Below are 26,744 nucleotides of genomic sequence, written 5' to 3'. Positions count from 1 at the left end.
ATGTAAAAGGTTCTTCATGGAACAATCATTTCCAACAAGAACCTTAATTTTTAAAGGCCCACTATGTTTTGAAACTTGCAGCATTATTCAATGTGTCAACATAATTTCCACTGAAACAGGAAGACAGTGAGGGACATATCAATTAGCTCCTTCCATTTTTTTTTTTATATCACAGCTCGTCCAGAGCCTTTGAGCTCGGTAAAGCCGCGGTTTCCTCCAAATCTCTAACCGTTTCTCCTCCTAATCTCCTAATTGATTAATATACATCATTCTGTGTAGAATTGAAATGGGTCTGATAGGTTTTCTGGTCTGAGCTGACTTGATCGTATGATCCGCTCTGTGTGTATCGTGTCTCTGGACCGGAGCTGCGGCGGTTTGTGTGAGATTAACGTGAAACCAGACTTCATTAGGCCCAATGGAAAGCATATTTACACTGTCTGAATCGTTCCCTATCGCCTATATAGTGCACTATGTGCCATTCACCATGTAGAAAATAGTAGATGTGTGAACAAGTGACTGATATTAGCCACAGCTTCAGCGTATATTTATAATTTAGGGGCGGAGCTTCAGATTCTAGAGAGTATTTGATTGGACAGAAAATCTGATGAGAAGCTGAAGTGCAGAGGGATGTCATCAAAATCATAGATCCATATTGGTGAAAATGAGAGACTAAATTTGGAATGCTTATATATTCTAAATGTGAATTTTGTCATTGTTTCAGAGCACACTAGCTTATAGATAACAGTCAGTAAGACCAATTAAAACTGCTAAAAGCAAAAAAAACTTTTAAACAATTTTGATTTCATGGGGATTTTAACTAGGTTTTAACTATTTTTTTTTGTATTGGATTCAAAGGTAATATAATACAAAGTATAGTGTTATAAATGTACATTTAAAAAAATGAAAATATAAAAAACAGGATTTGCGATGCTGATGACCGTTAAACGCGTCATCATCACAGTCTGTGAAAGCTCGCGCTCCTCTCCGTTAGGCGGCGGAATGCGCCTCGATCGCTTGCTTGCAGAATGTGGCGTGTAATAAAGAAGAAACACCTTCCTCAGCTCTGGATCAAAGGTAGCAGTAGCACCTTAGCAAACAAACTCAAAATAGTATTTGGTCTCTATGGTGCTTTTCAAAACACTGTAAAGCGCTGAACCCTGGACAGGACAGTGACGTTATCAGAGCTAGCACGCGCACGTGACGCAATGAGTGCGAGAATTTGCATCTGCTGTGAACTCAAGCTACATAGCTAGCTGCTTCTAATAGGCATTACCTTTACCTCTTTTTTTGTCCTTCATCGGGTTAGTTGCTCAGTTGTCAACAACAGTGTAAGTTAATCCTGGTTGGAGGTACTGTTGCTTCAACGTTGGGTAGTCTGCGATACTTTTGCCTGTGAATGTGTAAGATGTTAGCCGAACACGCATAGCCTTTCCTAGTGTCTTGTGGAGTTTGACATTTAATGCCAGTTCGGACAAAGAAAAGCTCTGGTGTTCAAAAGTTCATCGGACAGCATGGGAATAATACATGAGACGGCATCTTAGCGCTTAGTAGACTTCGTTCAACATCACGATTTTGTTAAGATCGCACCTGTACGAGCCTGTTGAAGCCAGAAAGAGAAGATCACGATCAACATCATGTCCGAGGACACCATCGTGGACAGGTTCATTAAGGTAAGCTGTGGAATGAATTTACAAAAAGTAAACGGTTCAGTATTTCCATGTCTGTAACTTCTAATAACCGTATTTCCATTAAATGACGAGTTCCACTAATGAACTGCTGTCTGTAACAGTTACAATGTATTGCATGTCACACCACGGCTACTAAACAAAATAAATCAGGACATTGACATAACATCAATTTGAGTTAAAATTGTTTATCTGTGTATTATCTTAAAGATTCCACTAAGAAAAAAATAAATTAATTAACAAAACAATCCCACTAACAAGACCCGCACTGTTGTAGAATTGCAGTATAAATATTACAGTGTATTGATGTCATTTTCACTGCAATGCATCACTGAGACGCACGGGGGCGCCACTTGCGTTTAATTGAAACGAGAGTAGATTTGTCATTAGTGACATATATTAAAGTTTTTTTTTTTTTTGATGACTACTACAAATGAAGAATGAGTACATACCTGAATTTGCTATATCAGTACAAGAAATATGCATCCTTTTCATAGTGCGTGATCATACGGTTAAAGGTAGGGTAGGCAATTTATTTATTTATTTATTTATTTTGTATACGCTTTTTTATAAATAATATTTTATTTATTTGAAGCGCTCTTCACATCCTGATAGCAATCAATAATTGAAATCGTCTAAATATTAAAACTTGGACATATCTGTGGAAGTCTCAGGACCAAAAAACGTAACTTTTTAAGAAATTGTTCATCCAATCATTGCATTCGATCCGCAGACTCTGCTGTGTTTGAAGGAGACGTTCCTCACATGATTTCAAAGTTAACTGCTCTTAAATTGACAACCCTACCTTTAAGCACTGAGTAGAGCGTTTTCTGGGTAAATTGAGAATCACTTTTTTGTCTATATGCAGTCTATTTAAAACATAATTAATTTAAAAAATGTTTTCGGTTCGAATGAATTAGTGATCACTTATAAATACTTCACTTGTTTCATTACTGGATGAATCAGCGTTTTTGAACGAGTGAATGATGCAATGACAAATAGGCTACATTTAAGTCACTTGTCGCCACCTACTGGTGTAACAATGTAATCTTAATTTGAATCGTCAAGTTACTTTCAAAAGGTGATTTACTCTATTTTAATCTCTACCGTAGACATCAGTGTTTATATCCAGACTATAAGCTTTTATCCCAGTAGGGTACTTGTTTTGATACTGTGATACTGTGTGGTTGATAAGACCAATACGGGGTAGATAACTTACAAATTGTAGTCTGTTACCGATTCCAAATTGCATGACAAAAATTGTAATTAGTATCAAACCTTTAGGTAACTTTGATTACTTTTAGATTACTGGTTCTTCTTGGTTTTGAGCATGATCTCATTGCAGCAAATAAGTTAAAAAGGGAAAGATGAATGATTAATCAACTTGTTATAATTATAAATATTTGGATCAGTTATCGAATTATCTTGATGTAGCTTAATTAATACTACAGTCAATTAATCTGTTTGTTCAGCGACCACTCAGTATTGATCATCTATCAATTCTGTGGCCACAGAAAAATAACTCTTTCTTAGCATGTAGCTGTGATCGAATCCTTATGAATCGTACCATGTACGATACTTGCAATGCCTTAGCCGTTGAACAGGCGTCCGGATGCAATCTCAGGAGAAAGTCTCGATGGCTCAACAAGTCGATGGTGTTGAAGTTGCGATCGATTACGAAGAAATGATGGCGAACTTGCAGTGTTAGTTTGACTCTGTACACAATGGTTGTAACTTGAGGCCGCTCCGGCTGCGCTCCGGGGGAAAGGTCCCGCAGTCGGACTGGATGTCTCCACTCTTTTCACACGAACAGCAACCAGGAGGAGGAGGAAGAGGAGAAGGTGACCTTTAACCTCCAGGGGGTCAGTGAGCGAATGTTAACTTAAACTTTCGAAGGAAAAGTTTATGACCCTTTGTCTTTGAGCATGGTGTTTTGCATATTAGAGTGGGCTGGCAATTTGTGTCCTTTCATACTTGACGAATTAATTTACTTTAAATTAATTACAATTAATATAACAAGAATATAATGCTTGCTATGAGGAGGTGATGTACACCAGTGTTTCTCAACTGGTGGGTCGGTCAAAGAAACATGTTTTTCCGAATCAAGACTTTTATTTTGAAAGATGTGCGTAAAAGCTGTTTTGACACTTCTGTCAGACGCAGTAAAGAGTGCCTGAGAAAAATGCGTTGTCCTAATTCATTATCTGCAGTCAGAAGAGATGTCGTCAGGCTACATGTCAGTGTATTCTAACTTAATTTTCGTAACTTGTACAACGTCGCAGTTGTCAATTAGAAAGTACCAATAAATTACGCAACTGGTACGTGTGAGCTGTGAAGGATTTGCAAGCAGGTTTGATGTTCATTCTGTTTATCAGATTCAGTGTCCGTATGTTTTATCAACAGTTGATAGTATCGTGTATTTACCATGGTAAAATACCACTTTTTCACTCGGGAGGATTTTTTCCGTATGTTTTTAAATGACTATTGTGGCTCAGACCAACTTGCCTTTATTGTATTAACAAAAAAGCTACTTTGAGACTGCTATTTAATTGTTAATTGTGTTTAGTTAGGTGAGACTGTACTTGTTTTATAATATTTTATATATATATTTAGGAATTAGGTTTAAATGTAGGGCTGGGCAAAAAAAAAAATTGATTTTTCGATTAATCGTTTTTTAAAATGTGGCCGATTCTAAATCGATTCTCAAAGGCCACAAATCGATTTTTTTCCGTATTTATTTATCTATCACCCAGAAGCCAGTATTAGTTTTCCTACACTGTTTTATAGCCTTGCAGCCACCATGTTACAGCTAATGCTGTGAGATTTTATGTTAGTTTTATTTTAAACATAAAATAACCTGATCCCGAATGATCATGGCATGCGACTGCTCCGACTTGTCAATTTTTTAGCATTAATTTTTCATCTTGCATCAAAATCCTGTCTATTCATTGTATACATTTGAAGTTGGGTTTTAATGTACTTAAAATAAAAAGTTTAATATACAGGTTTGTGGCTCTTAATTTCTTTTTATTAATTAACCACTTGTTAACTTATGTTCACCGTTCTTTTTTATAAATATAGGATTTGTATTAAATCCATATTCATTGAGTCGAATCGGGAATCGAAATCAAATTTCGATCGAGAAATCGGATCAAGAATTAAAATCGAATCAAATTTAGAGGTTGCGAATCGAAATCGAAACGAAACATCTGAATCGATACCCAGCCCTATTTAAATGTCTAAAAACTTCTAAAAAAGCGGGTGCCCATGGGAAAATGTGGGTTCCCTGGTCAAACCAGTTGGGAACCACTGATGTACACCAATGTGTAGGGCATTAAATGAGGATTATTTTTGATAGGAAGCTTGGTATAGATGAGGCTACATTAACAAGTGGTTCTATCATAAAGCATGAATAAAACAGTATACAATACAAAAGACACTATACAAGACAGTGATAATCTTACACACAGTGTCCAGGAGATATGCATGTTCATTCATAGAAGGTTTGCGTATGAATTAATGGAAAGCAGTGATTTTCAATGGGCCTTGCGTGTCTTTTCTATGGCCTGTGCTTTTGCTTGTGGCCACCTTCCCCCACCTGGATTGTCTCTGAGGTCCACTAGTTGATGGACTAGTGTCAGCCAGGGGGAAAAAAACTGATATTGATCAGTGGAAGAAGAGCAGACATCTCGGCGCCTGCTTGGACCTTTGCTTGTTACGGTCTTGAGGCGTCTGTTGGATTATTCATTAAATATAATGAATAATTGTGTGTCTGATTGGTCCAGATGCTACATCATGATTCCCAATGCAGAAACCAACCATTTCGAAACAATTACTACTTAAGGCAAAATAATCAATTATATGTAGTGCATAATGTACAGCGCTTAGCATAAGTGAACATGCTAAAGTTGACTAAAAAGAGGAATAAAAAATCATCTTTTGGAAATCGATCTTAATGGCTTAATTTAAAAAATGAGGACAAATCCAACCTTTAAGGACACCAATTTTCTTTGTGAATGAATAATGTACTCTAAATAAATAAATAAATGCTCTTCCTTAAAATACAGGTTGCGTAAATCAGGACACCCCTATGTTAAATTCCCATAGAGACAGCAGATTTTTATTTTTAAAGGCCAGTTATTTCATGGATCAGGATAATATGCATCCTGATAAAGTTCCCTTGGCCTTTGCAATTAAAATATCCCACATCATCACATTCCCTTCATCATACCTAGAGATTGGCATGGGGAACTTTCCATAAGATCATCTCTCAATGCAAATCACACCAGCTATTAGGCTAACTGAAATAACACCATGCCAATCTCTAGGTATGATGAAGGGAATGTGATGATGTGGGATATTTTAATTCCAAAGGCCAAGTGAACTTTATCGGGATGCATATTATTCTGGATCCATGAAACAACTGGCCTTTAAAAATAAAAATCTGCTGTCTCTATGGGAATTTAACATAGGGGTGTCCTGATTTACGCAACCTGTATTTTAAGGAAGAACATTTTATTTATGAAAAACAAAGAAAATTGGTGTCCTTAAAGGTTGGATTTTTCCTCATTTTTTTAATTAAGGCATTAAAATCAATTTCCAAAAGATTATTTTTTATTCCTCTTTTTAGTCAACTTTAGCATGGGTGTGTTCACTTATGCTATATCCAGTGTAATGTTGGTGGAGTGAATTGAATGAACTGTTCCTAAACACTCTGTGTGTTCCTGTTATAGGAAACATCCATCCTGGAAGAGTATAACATCAATTGGTCACAGAAGCTGGGAGCTGGGATCAGTGGTCCTGTGAGGTATGCGGTTATGTCCAGTTTGAAGGGTATATTGTGAGGTCATATTTGTGTAAAATAACACAGGCAAAGAGTTGTATGTGTTTTCCTGTAAACACCATAAAGCTCAACTAGCAGATGTAGTTATTAGCCTCTTTCCCACTGTAGATGTGTGTTTTTTCGAGTTTAACCCAAAATAGTTTTGTAGGACTGAAATCATTTCCCGAAACAGTGGTTCAATTAGCACCACTCTGAAAAGAATAAAAAGCTCTAGAAAGTAGGGATGCTCCGATCAGGATTTTTATAGCCGATTTCTTGTCATGGGGATCGGCCGATACCGACCGCTTATTATGTTTTGCTTACTGAAGTACCACATTACTTTGGGCCTATCTCTGACTCGTGTAAGAAGGCTTTAAAAACAATTGAAATATGTAAGTCTTTTAATCTTTTCCTTTGATATGTAATCTTTTCTGATTAGTTATATACCCCTGTCTTGGTGTCTTTTTTTCCCTTCTTTCCGTTTATTTGTTCTATGTGACTGTTTTCTTCTTTGTTTACTAAACATTTCAATAAAAAAATAAAAATAGTATCAAATTAACGATAAACTTTAACAACAGAGACACACGTACGCACTACACAGGTACGCAGTTTATTTGTCACGTTGCTGTTTTTGTTTTACGCTCTAACAGTTAATAAACAGAACTGCATGCGTCTTGCGGAAGAACATTGTAACCGGCGCTACTTCTCTCCGTTTATGACTATGGACGATTCACCCAGGTCCTGTACTACTCCACAGCGGCGGCGACGCGCTGGACTAAAATAGTCCGAAAATAAACACTTATTATAGGTGTACCATGGTGATTCAGGATACTGACTCCAGTACTCACCGATATGGTTTCGGAATCGGCACAACTCTAGGTACAAGGAAAGAAGTGTGAGACAGACAGCTTTGGAGCAACTTAGTTGATTCACAACACTACATAACTGGGTTTCACTCTGCGTGTGTTTCGCGCTGGGTGACGATTGTGCTGAGTGTTGCAGGCATAGATATCATATAGAGACTAGATGCCCTATTGGCCGCTGTGGCGCAAGAAATGCGGCCGCCATCTTAAACCGGTCATAATCCTATTTGCATTGCATAGCAGCAGTAGATGCCAGAGCACTGTGCAGCATATTCCTGCTCAAATCGGCGGACCATCACTCGGGGATTACTTTTCACAAGTAAGATTTAACATTTAACATTACCGTACTATTGGTAAATAGATATAGATACAAAATATTCAATGTGTCCTGTATCGTAGCTACGTGTATGACCTTTGCAGCAAAAAAAACCGCCTAAAAATCAGTTCGGTATTCAGTGAGATATGATTGATTAAATGCGCTGACAGCTCATTGCACCTGCCAAACAGATTACACTGAGCGGAGCGGGTGACCGGTTTAAGATGGTGGCCGCACGGCTCGTCCGTGCCAATAGGCAGTAGCGGTCGATAGGGCGTCTATCTATAGAGGGAATGCATTAACGTCACTTTCCCGCCAGAACACGCCCCCTCAGCCGGACTGAGTGGCAGAAGAGCAGCTGCGTGACTGGATTTAATAGGGGAAACTGCGAAAACGCAAGTAAAACAAACGATTATCAGTTTAAACTAAAGATTGGACTCAATGTAGTGTTCCTTACAACTTACTAAAGATCCAGTGATCCATGGATATTGACATGCAGCCAGGAATCGTGTTTCCTGACATTTATATGTGCCTGATTTTGACACAGGGGAAATACATACAGCAAATTTGCCTGTGAACGCTTTATATAAATTCATTATAGGCAGGTCTAAATCCAGGTTATCACTTATGTTATATATATCATCATATCGTCTAGACTTAAAACTTGTATAGTTTTTTGTCAGTGTTTATTTAAAAATGTGAAATTATACAGAATATACAGTGGTAAATATTTGATTGATGAGTTGTCACTGCAATATATAACAATACAATATATAGAGAATGGTTTTACCACTAAATTCAGCATATTGACACAAAAATGATAACTGCAAATCCACCTTTCGCTGCCTGGAGTCCAGTTGTTTCTATGAATTGCAGCGATCTATTTGCTTCTCTGTTCTGTAGCTTTTGTCAGTCTGTAAAAATATACCTCAGATTTCTTGTCAAATGTAGTTGTACAGTCAATCGCAAAGCTCGTTCCCGTTTTAGATGTGTTTTTCACGGCATTCACGCTCAAAACCAATGCTGCCGCTCAGTCTTTTTGCCACTTAGTGAGCGTGGCCTCAATCACGCCAGCTGACGGTGACGTCACGCGCATTCCCTCTATATGATGTCTATGAGTGCAGGTACAGAGGAGAAGTAGAAGAAGAAAAGAGGATGACACCATTTGCTAAGCGGGGCCAGGGATGTTTTCATTAACACACATACATTTTAAACCACAAACTACAGAGTATGGTTTGGACATTATTTAACCTTTTCAAAGACGAATACAATTTTTAGAATAACAACATTTCTTACTCCAAGTTTTAGGGGTGCTGAGCTCCGTTTTAGGGGTGCTGAAGCACCCCTAAAAAGGGGCTAGCCTCGCCCATGAATATATTATTGTCAGATAAGGTGACGACTGATATTTATATGCATTTTATGTAAGTAGCTGCTATATATTATGTGTGATTTACAGTACATCATTTTATCTTGCCTTTTTGCCATATAAATATCAGCAGCTGCACCAAATCGCATATTTTTGCTCAGTTTGGGCCTCTGAATAATATTGAGTTATTTTTTTCCTCCTTGAGTTTCAGCTTCATATTCTCACTATATCGGACCTTAAATGAGACTCAATTTTATTAAATACGATACTCGAGAAAAAACACAAATGCAAACTTTTTGTTGTCTAAAAGTTTAATAAAGTGTTCATTTAAAAAAAAAAAAAAGTACTTTTATTTATTTCATATGTCAGGCTTTACAGGGTTAAGACATTAACTGATGAATTGCTGTTTTTTTTTCCAGGGTATGTATGAAGAAGCCGACACAAGAACGATTTGCCCTGAAGATCTTGATTGACAGACCCAAAGCACGCAATGAGGTACCGAGCACTATGTGCATGATTTGATTTCTTTTATTTGAAGAATTTGTCTTTCTTTTCATGTTAGAGGTTAAAGGGAAAGTTCACCCTAAAATGAACATTAAGTCGTCATTTACTCACCCTGGTGTTGTTCTAATGTCGAACACCCTTGTTTCTTTTATGGACCACAAAAGGAGTATTTTTTTTTTTTTAAATGTCCGTCCATATGGCAGTGATTACTGACCAGCATCAAGCTTTAAAAAAAATGATGCAAAAGTATCAGAATGATCCTTTTGATCACAGGACTGCGAGCGGGACAATTTTTTTAAAGAAATTCTCCTTTTGTGGTCCATTAAAGAAATAAGGGCATACGGCATTAGAACAACACTAGGGCGAGTAAATAATTTAATTTATTAGTAAATGACTTAATTTTCATTGTAAAGTGAACTATCCCTTTAATATCAGCATCTAGCTGTCTCTAGCAGAGGCCGTGAAGTTGAATTTGAATTTTCAGACTTTACAGAACATCTTTAATTCTCTGCTGTGATTTTTTTTTGTAAATTTATTTGCAGGTTCGGCTTCATATGATGTGTGCCTCTCACACCAACATTGTCAAAATAATTGAGGTGTATGCCAACAGTGTACAGTTTCCTCATGAATCCAGTCCAAGGTAGTGGAGTCCAACATGTACAGTTTTAAGACAGTGTTTCTAATGATCTAACTACCTACAAATGTAAATAATCTGTTTTCTTTACCTCTTTTTGAAAGGGCAAGGTTATTGATTGTCATGGAAATGATGGAAGGCGGTGAGTTGTTCCACAGAATCAGCCAGCACAAGCACTTTACAGAGAAGATGGCCAGCCAGGTCACAAAACAGGTACAGCAATGATGGTCCCTATAGGCTACGTTCACACTGCAAGCCTTAGTGCTCAAATCTGATATATTCTTATTAGGGCCCAAGCCCTGAAATAATCCTTTTATTATAAAAAAAATGTGCATACATAATGTGCACACACAGAGCAGTACAGGTTCACACGAGGACGATAACTATAAAGATAAATGTATAGTTTTTAGGGATGCACCGATATGAAATTTCGGCCGATATCGGTAATTCTTTACATTTGAAAGCCGAAAACCGATATATTGGCCGATAAATCTAAATTCAAATTTTTATATAAGATGGTAAGATTCCTTAACTTTTAAAATTAATTTTGCTCTCCTATAATAATAATAATAATAATAAGTTTATTTTATATAGCGCCTTTCTCAAACCCAAGGTCGCTTTACATAGTGGGAAGGAAAGTATACACAACAGCAACAACCAAAACAATACAACAAAGACAAGTTATCAATATGAAGCTACGAGTTTGGTGTGGAGAAATGATCATTAAACAAAAAGGTCTTGAGATGAGCTTTAAAGAGGGGAAGTGAAGGACAGTCACGAAGAGGTTGTGGGAGGCTGTTCCAGAGTTTGGGGGCCAAGACACTGAAGGATCTGCCACCCAGGGTGGAAAGTCTGGAGCTGGGGATAGCCAAGAGATTTTGGTCAGAAGATCTGAGTGAGCGGGATGGAGTGTACGGGATCAGGAGGTTGCAGATGTAGGGGGGAGAAAGGTTATGTAGCGCTTTGAAGGTGAGTAGTACTACTTTGTATTTGATCCGGGACGGAACTGGTAGCCAGTGGAGTTGGTAGAGAATGGGAGTGATGTGTGCTGATCTTCTGGTATGGGTGAGGAGCCTGGCTGCTGAGTTTTGAATATATTGTAACCTTTCAAGTGATTTGACAGGGAGACCAAGGAAAAGTGAGTTGCAGTAGTCTAGACGGGACATAATGAAGCAGTTAACTAAAGTGTGTGCATCACTAACAGAGAGGAAGGGTTTGAGGCGAGTAATGTTGCGGAGGTGAAAGAAGGCAGTCTTAGCGAGTGATTTGATATGAGGATCAAAGCTAAGGGTGGAGTCAAGCAAAATGCCAAAGGTTTTTGACAACAGGGGTAGGGTGGACAGATGAACCATCAATATTGAGAGTGAGACTGAGAGATTTAGAGAGGATGCTTTTAGGGCCAATCAGCAGAATTTCAGTTTTATCTGTATTGAGTTTAGGGAAAAACACAGTTTTAATATTACATTAATAGTAAACCTCTTTAATATTAGCCCTACTGTTTCAAATGACATCATTGCTGTGAGCTGCGCGCACTGAACCTGAAGAGAACGAACTTCTGTAAACTGAACCGCTTTGCTAGAATGTTAATGAACTCAATGTTTGCTGAAGAATGCAACTATGCTCAAAGAATTTATAACTATTTTATTACAAAAATATGTATATTCAATCCCAATCATAGCTTTTAATGTTTTGCATTTCTGTTTGAGTGTGCGAATGCAAAAGCGAACTAAACTGTGCTTGTTATGAAGGCTTGACTCCGTAGACCCGTGTTTTCCATCACAACGCGCTCGACGCACTGAAACACTGTTGAACAAGAATCCACGAAATTCTGTTACAGTCGTGTTCTCATAATGTTATGAAGCCGATATGACCGATTTGTGCTGCACATGTTGCACTCAACTGCATGTTCCTTTTCGAAGTGATCCCAATCATGGCGAACAGTGCGCATCTGAAGTGTCTCAGCTGAAGTGAATAATCCATTATCTATCGGCTTGGATATATCGGACAAATTTTCTTATCGGATCGATAACAATAACATTAAAAATGACCATTTATCGGCCAATATCGATATGTGGTCAATAAATTGTGCATCCCTAATAGTGTTGAACATCATTCTAAATGTAAAAGAATAGCAGAGTTCACACCACAACCATAACGATAACGTCACCGAGAAACAATATCGTTGGAATCCCTTTCAGATTGTTTTTTTTTTTTTTCAGCTGATGAACGATAAAAACTGACAGCCAATCAGAATCCATCCTGCTTTAAAGAGCTTGAGCATTTAATGACAAACCTTAGCGCTTATAATGAACAGAACGGTATCATGCATTGGTGTAGACGCTAATATACTGTGGTCAACATTTGAAGTGGATCAAAAAAGTTCATGAAAGTTGTCTTAAGACAAGAACGGGTATTGTTCAAAATTCATGTATAACTTTGATGAATGGTTTTGATCCCCAAATGTTGACTACTGTAGTTATCGTCATAGTTGTCTTTATTGTTGTTGTTCTTGCTGTGAACAGGCATTAAGGCCCTTTCAAATATCTCCAATATTATTTCCATTTACATTTAAATAGTCTCTATTCTTTTTTGCTGACTTATTAAAATTATTATTGAAATGGAACATTATAAACATCATAATTTGAGACACTGAAGACTTAAAATGCACTAAATCGAATGACCCATATTTGTAGTAAATAGTTTGACGAAACTTCTGTCATTTTTACAGATAAGCCTTGCATTGCAACACTGTCATTCATTAAATATTGCACATCGAGACTTGAAACCGGAGAACCTGCTCTTCAAGGATAATTCCCTGGTAAGACCTGAAACCAAAATAATGTTTTGTTCCATTCATTAAAGTGTGACTGAATTGTTACACCAGGAATGATCTTGGTCTTTTCTGACACCAGAATAGAAATGCTGCTTATTAAAAAAAAACTATTGATATGTTTTAAATGCATATGATTTAATATGGAGTGTTTAATATTGCTATCTACATTAATAATTCATCTTACCACTGTTGTTGTATTGGTCAGAATAGAGAGATATTGTCACATCACAGTCCATTTTTCATTTCCAGAATCCATGTATTGTTACAATCCTAACCTATATAAAAAAAAATGTAAATCCTCATCCCGTAAATTATTTCTAACTTTAAGATTGTTCTGAATTAAGAACGTTATTCCAATAATCAGTAAGGATATTTTCCTGTTATATTTTGAGTCCTGTTTCTTGTGCCCCATCAGGACGCCCCTGTTAAACTGTGTGATTTTGGTTTTGCCAAAATCGACCAAGGTGATTTAATGACCCCACAGTTCACTCCATACTATGTAGCACCGCAGGTAAGACCTCATTGACCTCTTAACACTTTACTTTTAAAGGGATCATACTGTATCATCAATTCACATTTCCTTAATCTTTTCAAATAGTTGAATTCAAAACTTCCTAACTGGTCCAAATTAATGTAACTACATAGGCTGGAAAAACATGTCACAGGAATGAATATAAACATGGTGATTTTTATACATCAACAATGTCAATTCAGTGTCCCACCCAGTCAAGGTGATGGAGTAATAAATAAGAGATAATATACAATCAGCTGGTCATTATTGCAAAATAATCTGATCACTATAAAGAAGTGTATTTTTTTTTGAATGACTGACTAACTGTATTAATTATCCTACTTATTAGTCAGCTATTTACCTATTAGTTATGTAGAAATAAAATATTCAGAAATTCATTGCAAAAGAATAATTGGTCTGCTATTAAAACATATAAAACAGTCCTAACAACAAGACAAACACTGCAAGAATATTATAGTAATATTAATACCGATGTCATCTGTGATCATTTTCACAGCAGTCGATACCTGTCAATCAAGTTTGCTTCAATTTACCATGTTTGTGCTCTATGCCTGTGCACTGTTTACATGTGATTAAATCTGATCGTCACATATACTGTATAGCGATAATCAGATTTAATTGTGTGTCTCTTCAGAAGACTTGAAATAAACAGCACGTATAAACAGCACAAAACTTATTTATTATGTGACAAATGTGATCTAACCTACTTTAATAGGTCCTGGAGGCACAAAGACGGCACCAGAAAGAAAAGTCTGGAATTATACCTACCTCACCCACTCCTTACACGTACAACAAGGTATACCTTATGCTTCTCAGTGTTATGGCTTGTTCTTTAACCCTCAGGTGATCATCGGTTGTTTTTGAATGGAAAATTTTATTTTATGGAAAAGATTTATCACTTTGATTTTTTTCCCCCCTGCAGTTTTAGAGTAAAATGTTTTGGAAAATATATATTTAATATAGAAATTAAGTATTTTAGTGCATTTTTCATAATAAACTTCCACTAAAATACACATAAAAAAATAATAAACTAAAATATAGTACTTAAATTCATCCTTTTTATTATATTTCACTATTTATAATTGGACAACTGACTTGATGGCCACTGGTCATTTTTAGTGACAGTGCAAATCTTCAAATTCTTGCCCACTATCTTATTCTTACTTTACAGTTTTTGAACCCTTTGAAAATATCTGGATTTCACTGTTTCTTACTCCTAAATTATTGTGTGGTGGTCATCACCTACAGTAACGCACAGTTATAAACAAACGTTTAGGCTGCTCCTACAACAATTATTGAGGCAGAGAATTTATTTAAATAAAGTTTTGGAAATATAGAAATGTTTTTTCAGTCAATGGCCTTTGAATTCATAAATAAAATAGCTTTGCTACTGAAAACTTTTTCTTATTTTATAAAATAAAAGTCATTTTAGATAGTAATTTCCAAAAAACCCCAGTCAATGTGTAAACCAAGGATATTCTCCCATTAATATGCGAAGTTGCCACAGTTTCATGTTTAGTTCATAATATCATGCTTAAAAATGTCACATTTTTGGACTGTGATGGTCTATTCATGCAGTCTTTGTTCACAAGACTTATTGGCTGAAGGTGTTTAGCTTGCTAGCTCCTTACTTCATCTTAATTTTCGCTCTTAGAGCTGTGACCTATGGTCCTTGGGGGTGATCGTCTACGTAATGCTCTGCGGATATCCTCCGTTTTACTCCAAACACCACAGCCGCACCATCCCAAAAGACATGCGCAAAAAAATCATGACGGGCAGCTTCGACTTCCCAGAGGAGGAGTGGAGTCAGATATCTGAAATGGCCAAGGACATTGTCCGCAAGTGAGTGTCTTTTCATTCACGTTCTATTTTATTGAAACGTATTTTCTTCCTTATTCACGTGCCAAACCGTGTATTGAATCTTTTATTTTTCTGTCTGGGATTCAATGGCAGCAAAAATAAAATGTTCTGAAATTTGGCACAATTATCAGGGTGGATTTTAAAATCTTTTTTTGCCCATTTTAATGTCAGTTTCTCAAATCCTCTAGTGCCACTAACAGTTCAGATTCTCACACACATTGTAGGAAATAACTTTTGAATTGAAGGGTGTGAAAACAATAGATTTTTCCCTTTGATTCCTTGTCACACCGAGTTCAGTGTTCGAGTTCAAGTCTTTAGCCTACTGATAAAATCCTTCATACAGTATGTGTCATGACTTTGTCATTGGCAGAATACCCTTATCAATTTAGTTGACTGCACCACTTATTGTTTAAACGTTTTAAGTAAATGTGATGATGCTGCTTGCATCTTTAATTCTCAGTTGAGATTGTTAAAAGTCATAGTTTTGCGGGAGAAATAATCTGGCCTCAACTGAATGAAAAGGAATAAGAGATCCAGAGTGCAATAAATAAAGTAACTATGTAAAATGGGAGATATTGTTACTCAGTTTTAGTGGTGTAAGCCAATGATTTGTTTCACACATTTTGTAGAAACAAGAAGATCTAACATATTGTGTTGCATTAAGGCTACTTAAAGTAAAGCCGGAGGAGAGACTAACCATAGAGGGAGTATTAACCCATCCCTGGCTCAACTGCACTGAGGCACTGGACAATGTGCTTCCCTCTGCTCAAATGATGATGGACAAGGTGAGCTCCAAAGAAAGACGAGATTTAGGGTGTGTTCACACTTGGCAGGTTTAGTTTGATTAAAACAAACTATGGTGCGATTGCTCTGTTTGTAAACTTCATTTGAATAAGTGTGACGCTGCCATCTGAACCCTGGTGCGCATCAAACAAGCGGACGGGGATCTCAGTCCTCTGACGTTATGAAGTTTGACTGAAATATGAACGCAACACGGATCAAAGACAAGATGCGACCCTATAAAGGACAGAATGCCTGGTTCCTCTACGTTGCCCATCACAGTTCGGTACAGGCGTCAGAACCGCGTCTCCTCGCAGCAGATCTTCATTTGTGTGTGTGTGATGGAGGGATTCCTGAAGCTGTTTTTAATCCTTTACACATTTTATAAGCTCTTCGTAAGTTCTCAGCTGGTAAAAATACCATCATATGTACACACATACAGTTGTGGTCAGAATTATTGGCACCTCCGGTAAATGATCAAAGATGGCTGTTTATCCTTTTGATCTTTCAATCAAAAAATTCACAAAAATCTAACATTTCATTGAAGTAAAAGAATTGAAAGTGGGGGGGAAATCACATTATGAAATTAATGCTTTTCTCCAAAACACGCTGGCCATAATTATTGGCACCCTTTTATTAAATACTTTTTGCAACCTCCTTTTGCCAAGATAACAGCTCTGAGTTTTCTTCTATAATGCCTGATGAGTTTGGAGAACACCTGATCAGAGATCAGAGATCATTCCTCCATACAGAATCTCTCAAGATCCTGCAGATTCCCAGATCCATGTTGGCTGCTCTTCTCTTCAGTTCAGCCCACTCAATCTACAGGGTTCAGGTTAGGGACTGGGATGGCCGTGAAAAAAGCTTCTTTTTGTGCTCAGTGTGACACATTTTTGTGTTGATTTTGATGATTGTTTTGGATCGTTGACCTGATGGAAGATCTAACCATAGATTTTATTTATTTGATTGAATCCAGGATACCATGTATCTGAACTAGATGTCCAGGACCTCCAGCATAAAAAAAGGCCCACAACATTATTTTACAGTATTTTTATTTTCATCTGACCATAGAATCCGGTTTGTTTTTGGATGAACAAGGAGGATTTTTCTTGTAACCCTCCAAAAACATCATGTGGTGATGTAGGGGTTGTTTAAATGTTTATTTTTTTATAGGCTTTCTGACCCTAAGACTCAAGTCATCTCTGCAATTCTCCATCGGTGATCCTTGAGGGTCTTTGGCCACTCAAACTGTCCTCCTCGCCGCGCATCAAGACAATACAGACACACGTCCTCTTCCTGGCAGATTCGTATCATCATTAGTTGATTGGAACTTCTTAATTAATGGTGGAAATGGGAATTTTAAATTCTTTTCAACACTTTCTATATTGTGAAGCTCAAAAATCTTTTGCTGCAATTCAGAACTATATTACTACTCGTATTTAAACTCCTGTGAAACAAGAAGTCATAACTGGACAATTTCATGTTCATGGTCACCCTGGTGTGCTACAAAAATTTAAATACTAATGGAAATATACTTCAGAGATATTTGACTCATAAAAAATTCTAGGGGTGCCAATAATTGTGGCCAACGTGTTTTTGAGAAAAACATTTATTTCATCATTTGATTTCCCCCAACTTTCAGTTCTTTAACTTCAAGGAAAGGTTAGATTTTTGCGAATGTTTTCAATGAAAGATCGAAAGGATAAACAATGCAGATTTTTTTTACTGCCATCTTTGATCATATTTACCATGGGTGCCAGTAATTCTGACCACAACTGTACAACATTTACAATTTACATTTAAATGCTGTAGTGCATTTAGCCCATCACATAGTGTTTTGGATGCAAGTTTTGTTGCAAAATATACGCCATAAACACCAAATGAAAAATGACAGTGTGAAAGGTAAGTGAACCAATACTAAATGTCTTTTCTTTTTTGGTCCAGAGAGAACCAAACTACAAGTGTGAACACACAACCTAAAAACCAGAAATGTAGTTTCTTCATAGTTGAGTAGTATCTGCCATTGTTTATTATACTTACTGCAGACATAGCAACATTTTAGTACATTTAAATGTGGGAGGGGCAATGAATCAGTTAAACTTTAGCATCTTAACTTTAGAAGCTATGCTATGTAAGGTTTGGCAAGTATCCGCCGCTCTGAAAGACACAGAAAAAGCATCATATACTGGGTAAACAAAACACCCATCCATTTTCATGTAAAGACGTCCTGCTGCTGCTTTCACTGGTGTTGTAATAACGGTTGGAAAATTAGCTTAAAGAAAGTGTCTATATTTCTGTTGCAATTCTGTTTACATATTTGACTACTTTGTGAAAGCAATGACCCATTGGTCCCACTTTATATTAAGTGTCTTTAACTACTATGTATGTACATTTTAAAACAATAATTTGATATAAGTACAATATAAAAACATTTATGAACACAATAAGTGCATTGTATTTTTTTTTTTAAATACCTGCATGTCATTACATCTATATAATTACCACCAAACCTGTGCCTAACCTTACCCGTATCACTCCTCAGTAGCAGCACGAGTGTTCTGCAATATAACATCAACACAATAAGAACACTGTACCCAAGATTTTTTTTTGTAAGTGCATAGTTGTTAAAGACACTATAAAGTCTGACCGGTCCATGATTTTGCCACCAAGTGAATACTGCAAACAATTTCAGGCACATGCACAGACGTACCACACGAATCAGTGTGTCAAAAGTTTGACTGTACTCAGACTTTACATGTAGACTTGACTGTAAACTCAGAAGTTTACATCATACGCATTGTGCGTTAGATACATTGTCAGTCACCCACACTAAATCTTGGGTTGTGATTTGCTATTGTTTGGCTACATTGCAGTAGCTCAGCAACATTTGCACTTCTATGAAAACGGAATTGTTGTCTCACTGAAATAGTGCTGAATAGTAATGGTTGAAATGCATTACAATAAAGCATATGATTGTCCTGGTAATTTGTACTTTCTGATTTGTGTGTAAGCTTTGACATTTGCTCAAATTATTATTATCATTATATTTTTTGTGCAGGAATCAGAAGTCAAGGCTGTTTTTTTCTTTTCTTCAGTGGAATAGAGTGCATTAGTGCACACCCACTTTTTCAGTGGCGTCGGTTCCGAAAGTATTTTTTCCATTCATTTCTCCCATAGGGGTTTCAAAATAGTCTTTGTTGAAGCGTTATAAGCCATGGACCAATCCAACCAGCTACGAGGTCAATCATAACATTACAAACATTGATTGGAAGCAAAAAAGCATTTGAAAGTCAGACAACCCCGCCCCCACTCCTTTAAAAATTATACATTTTTAAAAAATTTATAAATTATTGTTAAACATCAAGTTCCCTATGGAGAAAAAAATTACTTCTGGAACCCAACCGTTGCACTATATAGGTGTTTACGCATGTTACTTTACTATATATGCCAGGGATTCAAATTTCACATTTATTTATATAGCGCTTTATACAACACAGATTCTTTCAAAGCAGCTTCACATAAATAAACAGGAAAATTCATCAGTTATGGAACGAATGCAATTTCAGCTCTACAGTGCAACATTGACACTGTTATTGAACTGAACTGAATCAACACTTAACTGACTTGAGCATAGTTCATCAACTGAAACAAATTCACTTCAGCAATAAAGCAGCTCTACAGTTGACAAAAGTCCTTGATTTTTTTTAAAAATGTGCCTCGCCGCACACCAGAGGTTAAAATCTGAATTTATTCAGAACTGAACTGTTGAACAAAGCAGTGCAATGCATCAGAATCCACTGCTGCAATACTTGTATGCATGCTGTTACTGTATGTGCATAATAAATATATTAGTTATTTATTGTTCATTTAGGCAGTTGTGGCTGGAATCCAACAGGCACATGCTGAGCAACTGGCCAACATGAGGATACAAGACCTCAATCTCAGTCTAAAGCCACTCAACTCTGTGAACAACCCCATTTTGAGAAAGAGAAAGCTACTTGGGTGAGTCTCTTCTTTTTGCTGTCTCACTGCTCAGTTCATTGAAAATAATTGCTAGCCGTGACAGTGGTTTTCATTTACCAGCTGGGAAATGGAATCCTTAAAGGGATAGTTCACCCAAAAATGCAAATTCTGTCATTATTTACTCACATTCATGTCGTTCCAAACCGAATTCATCTTCGCAACACAAATTATGATGAAGAGATTGAAATGTACAACCAAAACCCTGTGGCACTAAGTCCATATGAATCGATCGGTTTTATTCAAGTCTTCTGAAGAGACATCATCACTTTATCTGATGAGCAGATTTAATTTAGACGTTTATTCACATCAGAGAACAATATTTACAGCATTCAGATTTGGTCATGGATGCTGAAGTATGAGAACCAGTGAGGTTTGATCTTTTGCATTAAGGAAGTATGGTTGAGCTTCTGTACATGTTCTCTGATCAAATTAAATTAATTAATTAAAATAGACTTTCAAATAGTGAATGGAGGGACAGAAATCTCTCAGATTTCATGAAAAATATCTTCATTTGTGTTACGAAGACTAACAAAAGTCTAATGGGTTTTGAACGACATGAGGGTGAGTAAATGATGACAGAATTAACATTTTTGGTGAATTAACCCTTTAACAGGATTCACTTATAGATACATGCTTAATTTCTGCCTCATGCAGCACCAAACCTAGTGATGAACTTTTCATCAATGATCCAGAGAACGAGGCAGAGGACACCAACGTGGCTCTGGAAAAACTAAGGGATGTAATCGCGCAGTGCATCTTACCACAGGCTGGTACGTACAAACACACTCCATATACACACACTTCTGCTGCTGGATATTGTTGGTATGTGGTGTTTACAATCCTCAGGTTATTCCTTCCAGAATACTGAGACCGAAGATAATTGTTCAAAGATTGGAAATTGTTCAAATAGGAAAACAAGAAATATACACAAGTGGATGTTTTAATTTCTGCCCAAGTAAAAACTCTGCTACTGGAAATTTAAATTTCCTTTAGTCAATCATTTTATCCCTTAAAACTCATCTTTGATCACCAAATTTAGATATTTAAATGTTTTTTCCCATGGAAAAAAAAAAGCATCTTCCTGCCTTAAAATATCTTGAATGTAACTCGACACACTTGCCTCATTTAGTATACGCGGTTCTATGAATATGCAAATGAGCCCCGCCTCCACTCACTCACTCACTCAGAGATCCACTCGTTGACGATCACACGTTGATCTGATTGGTTACAAGGTAGTTTGTGACGTCAGAAACACCAGCAATTTCAAACTGTGTTTTTGAGACTGTCTCTGGTTCACTGCAGTTTTAAGGAGAAAATACTCAGCATTGCTGTCGACTTATGAATTTACACATGGTTTGTTAATTTAAAGCATATAAAAATACAACATAGACATATAAACAAAATTAAAGAATTTATTTTCACCACAGGAGATAACAAGAGATATTTGCCACAGCAGTCCCTAAGGCCAGTTCACACCGCACAGACAAACGCTAACAAACACTATATAAATGCTTAATTAACCCAAATTCGCTTCATTACGTCACTCTGCATTGTGAGCACGCTTTTCACACGTCTACTTTTAAAATAATGAACTTGAGCACGCAAAAGATGCGACGTGAGCGACCCCTAAAAGAGCGCACACACTCAATCACTCATTACTCGCACACTGTATGGAAAGTTAAGTGTGCGCACACTACCCAATCATAAACAGAGCTCTCGTCCACGTCGTCTTGCACTTGAACGGACATTTTCACACAAAATGTCAAAAAATAGTGGGTATACTATTAAAAATAATCGGTTAAGTCTTAAGTGAACATAAACAGTTGAGAAAGTAAATGCATGTGTGTCAGTATATTAGACCCGTGCATTCACTCTTAAAGTGACAGCAGCCTAATATTTCTGAAAACTCACTGCTCTTGACTGAATAACTTTCATAATTTAATGATTAATTAATCAGGATGTTCAGTTTATACGGTGAAGATTATGCAGTTTTTTTACGTTCGTTACTTTATTAATATTCTGTACCTGAAAACTACCGTCAAACCTAAAAACATTTTAAAAAACAGTTTATTTCATTTGTATCTTTGTTATATTGTAATCTGATTATTTGTTCTTATTTTATTACTGTTTACTTGTCTTTATTAATGTTTTAAATGTATATTAGTTAGGCTAGTAGTTTTAGCTGTGGTATTGAAACTATTAAAGAATTGTGAATTTTCTCTGGTATCTAAAATGTTGGTGTCATTACTGTTTCATGTTCGGTAAAAAAATATTTATGACCGGTACATTTTGACACAAGTCAATGGCCATTGGCAGGTGTGGCGAAAACTTAGTTTTAGGTCCTGTGTATGTATATACACTCACCTAAAGGATTATTAGGAACACCATACTAAGACTGTGTTTGACCCCCGTTCGCCTTCAGAACTGCCTTAATTCTACGTGGCATTGATTCAACAAGGTGGTGAGAACATTCTTTAGAAATGTTGGCCCATATTGATAGGATAGCATCTTGCAGTTGATGGAGATTTGTGGGATGCACATCCAGGGCACGAAGCTCCCGTTCCACCACATCCCAAAGATGCTCTATTGGGTTGAGATCTGGTGACTGTGGGGGCCATTTTAGTGCAGTGAACTCATTGTCATGTTCAAGAAACCAATTTGAAATGATTCGAGCTTTGTGACATGGTGCATTATCCTGCTGGAAGTAGCCATCAGAGGATGGGTACATGGTGGCCATAAAGGGATGGACATGGTCAGAAACAATGCTCAGGTAGGCCGTGGCATTTAAACGATGCCCATATTGGCACTAAGGGGCTTAAAGTGTGCCAAAAAAACATCCCCCACACCATTACACCACCACCACCAGCCTGCACAGTGGTAACAAGGCATGATGGATCCATGTTCTCATTCTGTTTACGCCAAATTCTGACTCTACCATCTGAATGTCTCAACAGAAATCGAGACTCATCAGACCAGGCAACATTTTTCCAGTCTTCAACTGTCCAATTTTGGTGAGCTCTTGCAAATTGTAGCCTCTTTTTCCTATTTGTAGTGGAGATGAGTGTTACCCGGTGGGGTCTTCTGCTGTTGTAGCCCATCCGCCTCAAGGTTGTGCGTGTTGTGGCTTCACAAATGCTTTGCTGCATACCTCGGTTGTAACGAGTGGTTATTTCAGTCAAAGTTGCTCTTCTATCAGCTTGAATCAATCGGCCCATTCTCCTCTGACCTCTAGCATCAACAAGGCATTTTCGCCCACAGGACTGCCGCATACTGGATGTTTTTCCCTTTTCACACCATTCTTAGTAAACCCTAGAAATGGTTGTGCGTGAAAATCCCAGTAACTGAGCAGATTGTGAAATACTCAGACCGGCCCTTCTGGCACCAACAACCATGCCACGCTCAAAATTGCTTAAATCACCTTTCTCTCCCATTCTGACATTCAGTTTGGAGTTCAGGAGATTGTCTTGACCAGGACCACACCCCTAAATGCATTGAAGCAACTGCCATGTGATTGGTTGATTAGATAATTGCATTGAGAAATTGAACAGGTGTTCCTAATAATCCTTTAGGTGAGTGTATGTGTGTGTGACTCTATAAGCTGCCTTATTAAGAAAAAACAACCGACAATTAAGTAAATTGCAGTACTTACAATATCTTTTTGTTGTTTTTACAGGTGACAATGAGGATGAGAAGTTAAATGAAGTTATGCATGAAGCGTGGCGCTTCAATCGAGATTGCAAGCTTCTCCGAGACGGATTGCAAGGGTTAAATTGGGATGGTAGGTCTTTACTAGAAGCTATTCTGTGGTTGGTCAGATCAGTACTTTTTACAGTAAACTAAAATTGTGTGAATTTGAGGTAAGTGCTCATATCAACAGCTTTCTTTTTTTTTTAATAACTAATAAAATAAATCTTGGGTTGTGGGATTTGGTTCAGTGTAATAAATTAAATGCAGTATTAGAGCTGATCTCTGTTCTTTCAAAGACTTAATTACGTTTAAGTGTTTATGATGCTTTTTCTTTGATTATATTTTGTCATCATTGGCCAATTAATTTCATAATTCATCTCAAAGGCCTTAATTTCTGGATGAATTGACGGATCAAACAAGCACAGTCCAATCTGTTTTCTGTTTTTCTTTCTTTACAGGTAGATCTTTTTCAGACAGAGTAGATCGCTTAAAGCTGGCTGAAATTGTCAAACAGGCCATTGAAGAAAAGACAATTTTACAAGACTCCCAATAGCAAGTGCTGACATTTTACTCTCTTTTGTACTGTTCATTATAATTGTTATTAGGCATATGATTGCAAAACATCTTTTTGTATTAAATTGCAGACCTTTTTCAATGGTCATGCTGTAGTCTGTTGTATATCTCTAGCTGAAACCAAGTTGTTGGTGGTATGATTTGTTTTCACTACAGACTGCAGTAAAGATATGTGTTTTAAAAAAGTGCAGTGTTTTCATTTCTGGGGAAATAGAAATGGAAGGGATCGCACATAATGTTGTCTATATTAGATGATATTTTGTCAGTCATCTAATAAGTATGCAAATAAGATAATAGTATGATTTAAAAAATGTAATAAGCTTAATTGATGTAATGCACAGTTTGGGAAACAATTACATAAGCTTATTAAATATATTTTGTATATTGTAAATCTGAAAACACTTTTTTGTCAAAATCACAAAAACCTTTATATATATATATAAATATATACTGTATTAATATATATATATATATATATATATAAAGCAGTGATTGGGCCAAATAAAATGGCAAAAAATCAATTGAAAATGTAATGTGACTAAATGTGGTTCATACTGAATACAATGATAATAATGTTGTCTTGCCATTTTGAACTTTTTTTAAACTTCTACAGTATTCATCGCATCATTGATCTGACAAATGTATGTAATTGTAAGCATCCTCTGATAAATATTTTTGTACAAAAGTAACACAACTTTCTAACCTCTGCCTCAAATCTTCTGATCAGTCACGGGAATTCATTCAGCACAACCCTCACAGTGCATTATGGGTATTCTTTAGCCGTTGAGTGTACATCGGTTGTACACTCGTTATTGTGGTGCATTATGCGATTGAATGGGTGTGCTCGATAACGAGCACTATGGTTTCGGACACCACTACAAATGTCTTGCCTCAAATAATGGCGTATTTAAGGGTATGGGGGCGATTTTGGACACACTGCTACAAGTTTTGAGGAATTTGTACGGCTAAGTTAGCAGTGACGTCTTCCATTTATTGTGCAGGATTTGGTTTTAACTGCTTTGAACACACAAGTGCTGGGAAATGGTCAAGCAATACATAAAGTATTCAATGAAAAAGGTTTGTTTCTTCATGAAAACATCTGTGTATTTGACAAATTTTTCATCTGTGATAAAGTACAAAATCTACGGGAAGCAGCAAGTGTCAAAGTTTTCAACTCCTCGACTACAAGCAGCAAATCTCACCGATCGATCGGTTATCAAACACACATGTCCTTTTTTTTTTTTTTTTTTTTGTCGATACAATGAAAGTCAGTGGGGTCCAGTTTTGTTTTAGATCCAATTGACTTTCATTACATGAACAAAAACAAATTCTCAAAATATCTTAATTTGTGTTCTGCAGAAGAAAAAGTTATAGGCTGCCGCTACAGGTTTGGAACGATATGAAGGTAAGGTAAACTACTTTGCAAGAAACCACAGCATAATCTTTGTGTATTAAGGCATCTTTACACAGCTGCATAAAAGCAAGACTAAATTATTCCTCCTATCAAAGTATACAGACTTAGGAAAAAAGGGTTTAATAGGCCTTCAAGTCCCCCTGTATTGAAAATAAAGCTTTCAATGTTGTTTATATGTCTATGTGGTGTTTTTAATATGCTTTAAGACAAACCATGTGTAAGTTCATAAGTCAACACCATTGCTGAGTATTTTCTACTTAAAACTGCAGAGAACCAAAGACAGTCTCAAAAACACGCTTTGAAATCGCTGGTGTTTCTGACGTCACAAACTACCTTGTAACCAATCAGATCAACGTGAGGGACTGGAGGCGGAGCTCATTTGCATATTCATAGAACTGTGCATACTAAATGAGGCAAGGGTGTAGAGTTACATTCAAGCTATTTTAAGCCATTTTCAAGGAAAAAAAACTTATGTAATTTTGGTGATCAAAGATGAGTTTTAACGGATACAATTATGCACTACAAGGGGACTTTAATCATCGATCATGAATCTCTTTCCTAATTATCTGAATCAGGTCTGTTAATTTAAAGACAAAAAATGTGCAGAGCTATAGCCAATACAACTTGAGGGTTTTTACACAATTTTAAAGTAGCCTACACTTCATATTAAAAAATGTATAAGGAGAAATTTCTTAAATGATGCATAATAACTTTCAAGTTTAACATGTTATTTAAGTTTTATTTCTAGTGATAAAGAACGTTTACAAGCTGTTTAATTCGAGTATTAAAAATGAATTCAAACAAAATCCATGTTGAGAAATGAAGCTCCTGACATAACTGGCTAATATGGCT

The 26,744-nt window shown here is 36.7% G+C and overlaps 2 protein-coding genes across 7 annotated transcripts in view; one reads left to right on the top strand and one right to left on the bottom strand.

Moving 5' to 3' along the window:
• The window catches only part of arl6ip4 (ADP-ribosylation factor-like 6 interacting protein 4), a 122,358-nt gene that overhangs the window by 95,194 nt on the left and 420 nt on the right, over positions 1–26,744 (bottom strand). The gene's annotated exons all lie outside the window — the stretch shown is intronic.
• mapkapk5 (MAPK activated protein kinase 5) lies at positions 994–24,663 on the top strand. Of its 6 annotated transcripts, none has more exons than XM_077206812.1 (14): positions 994–1,670; positions 6,419–6,492; positions 9,472–9,547; positions 10,099–10,196; positions 10,295–10,403; positions 12,919–13,008; positions 13,439–13,534; positions 14,271–14,351; positions 15,210–15,397; positions 16,080–16,200; positions 20,067–20,197; positions 20,873–20,988; positions 23,892–23,996; positions 24,364–24,663. In XM_077206812.1, the coding sequence occupies exons 1-14, from the start codon at positions 1,635–1,637 to the stop codon at positions 24,456–24,458; spliced, it is 1,416 nt and encodes a 471-aa protein (XP_077062927.1). In that variant the 5' UTR covers positions 994–1,634; the 3' UTR covers positions 24,459–24,663. The 6 variants fall into 6 exon arrangements, 4 of the variants coding, with proteins under 4 accessions (XP_077062927.1, XP_077062926.1, XP_077062929.1 ...); XM_077206811.1 differs by having other exon boundaries at positions 23,892–24,000; positions 24,368–24,663; XM_077206814.1 differs by having other exon boundaries at positions 998–1,074.

This window comes from Siphateles boraxobius, unplaced genomic scaffold (genome assembly GCF_051911475.1).
Source record: "Siphateles boraxobius isolate OS27281-9 unplaced genomic scaffold, OSU_SipBor_1 56, whole genome shotgun sequence".
Lineage (NCBI taxonomy): Eukaryota > Metazoa > Chordata > Actinopteri > Cypriniformes > Leuciscidae > Siphateles > Siphateles boraxobius.
Note: the sequence above shows the minus strand (reverse complement) of the source record. Positions and strands in the feature narration are given on the sequence as shown.

Bases quoted from the DNA above. Each gene is read 5' to 3' on its own strand.
- mapkapk5 (XM_077206812.1), top strand. From the start codon at position 1,635: ATGTCCGAGGACACCATCGTGGACAGGTTCATTAAG. The intron at 10,197-10,294 runs GTAGTGGAGTCC...TCTTTTTGAAAG, and splicing joins CCTCATGAATCCAGTCCAAG to GGCAAGGTTATTGATTGTCA. The intron at 16,201-20,066 runs GTGAGCTCCAAA...TTGTTCATTTAG, and splicing joins CTCAAATGATGATGGACAAG to GCAGTTGTGGCTGGAATCCA.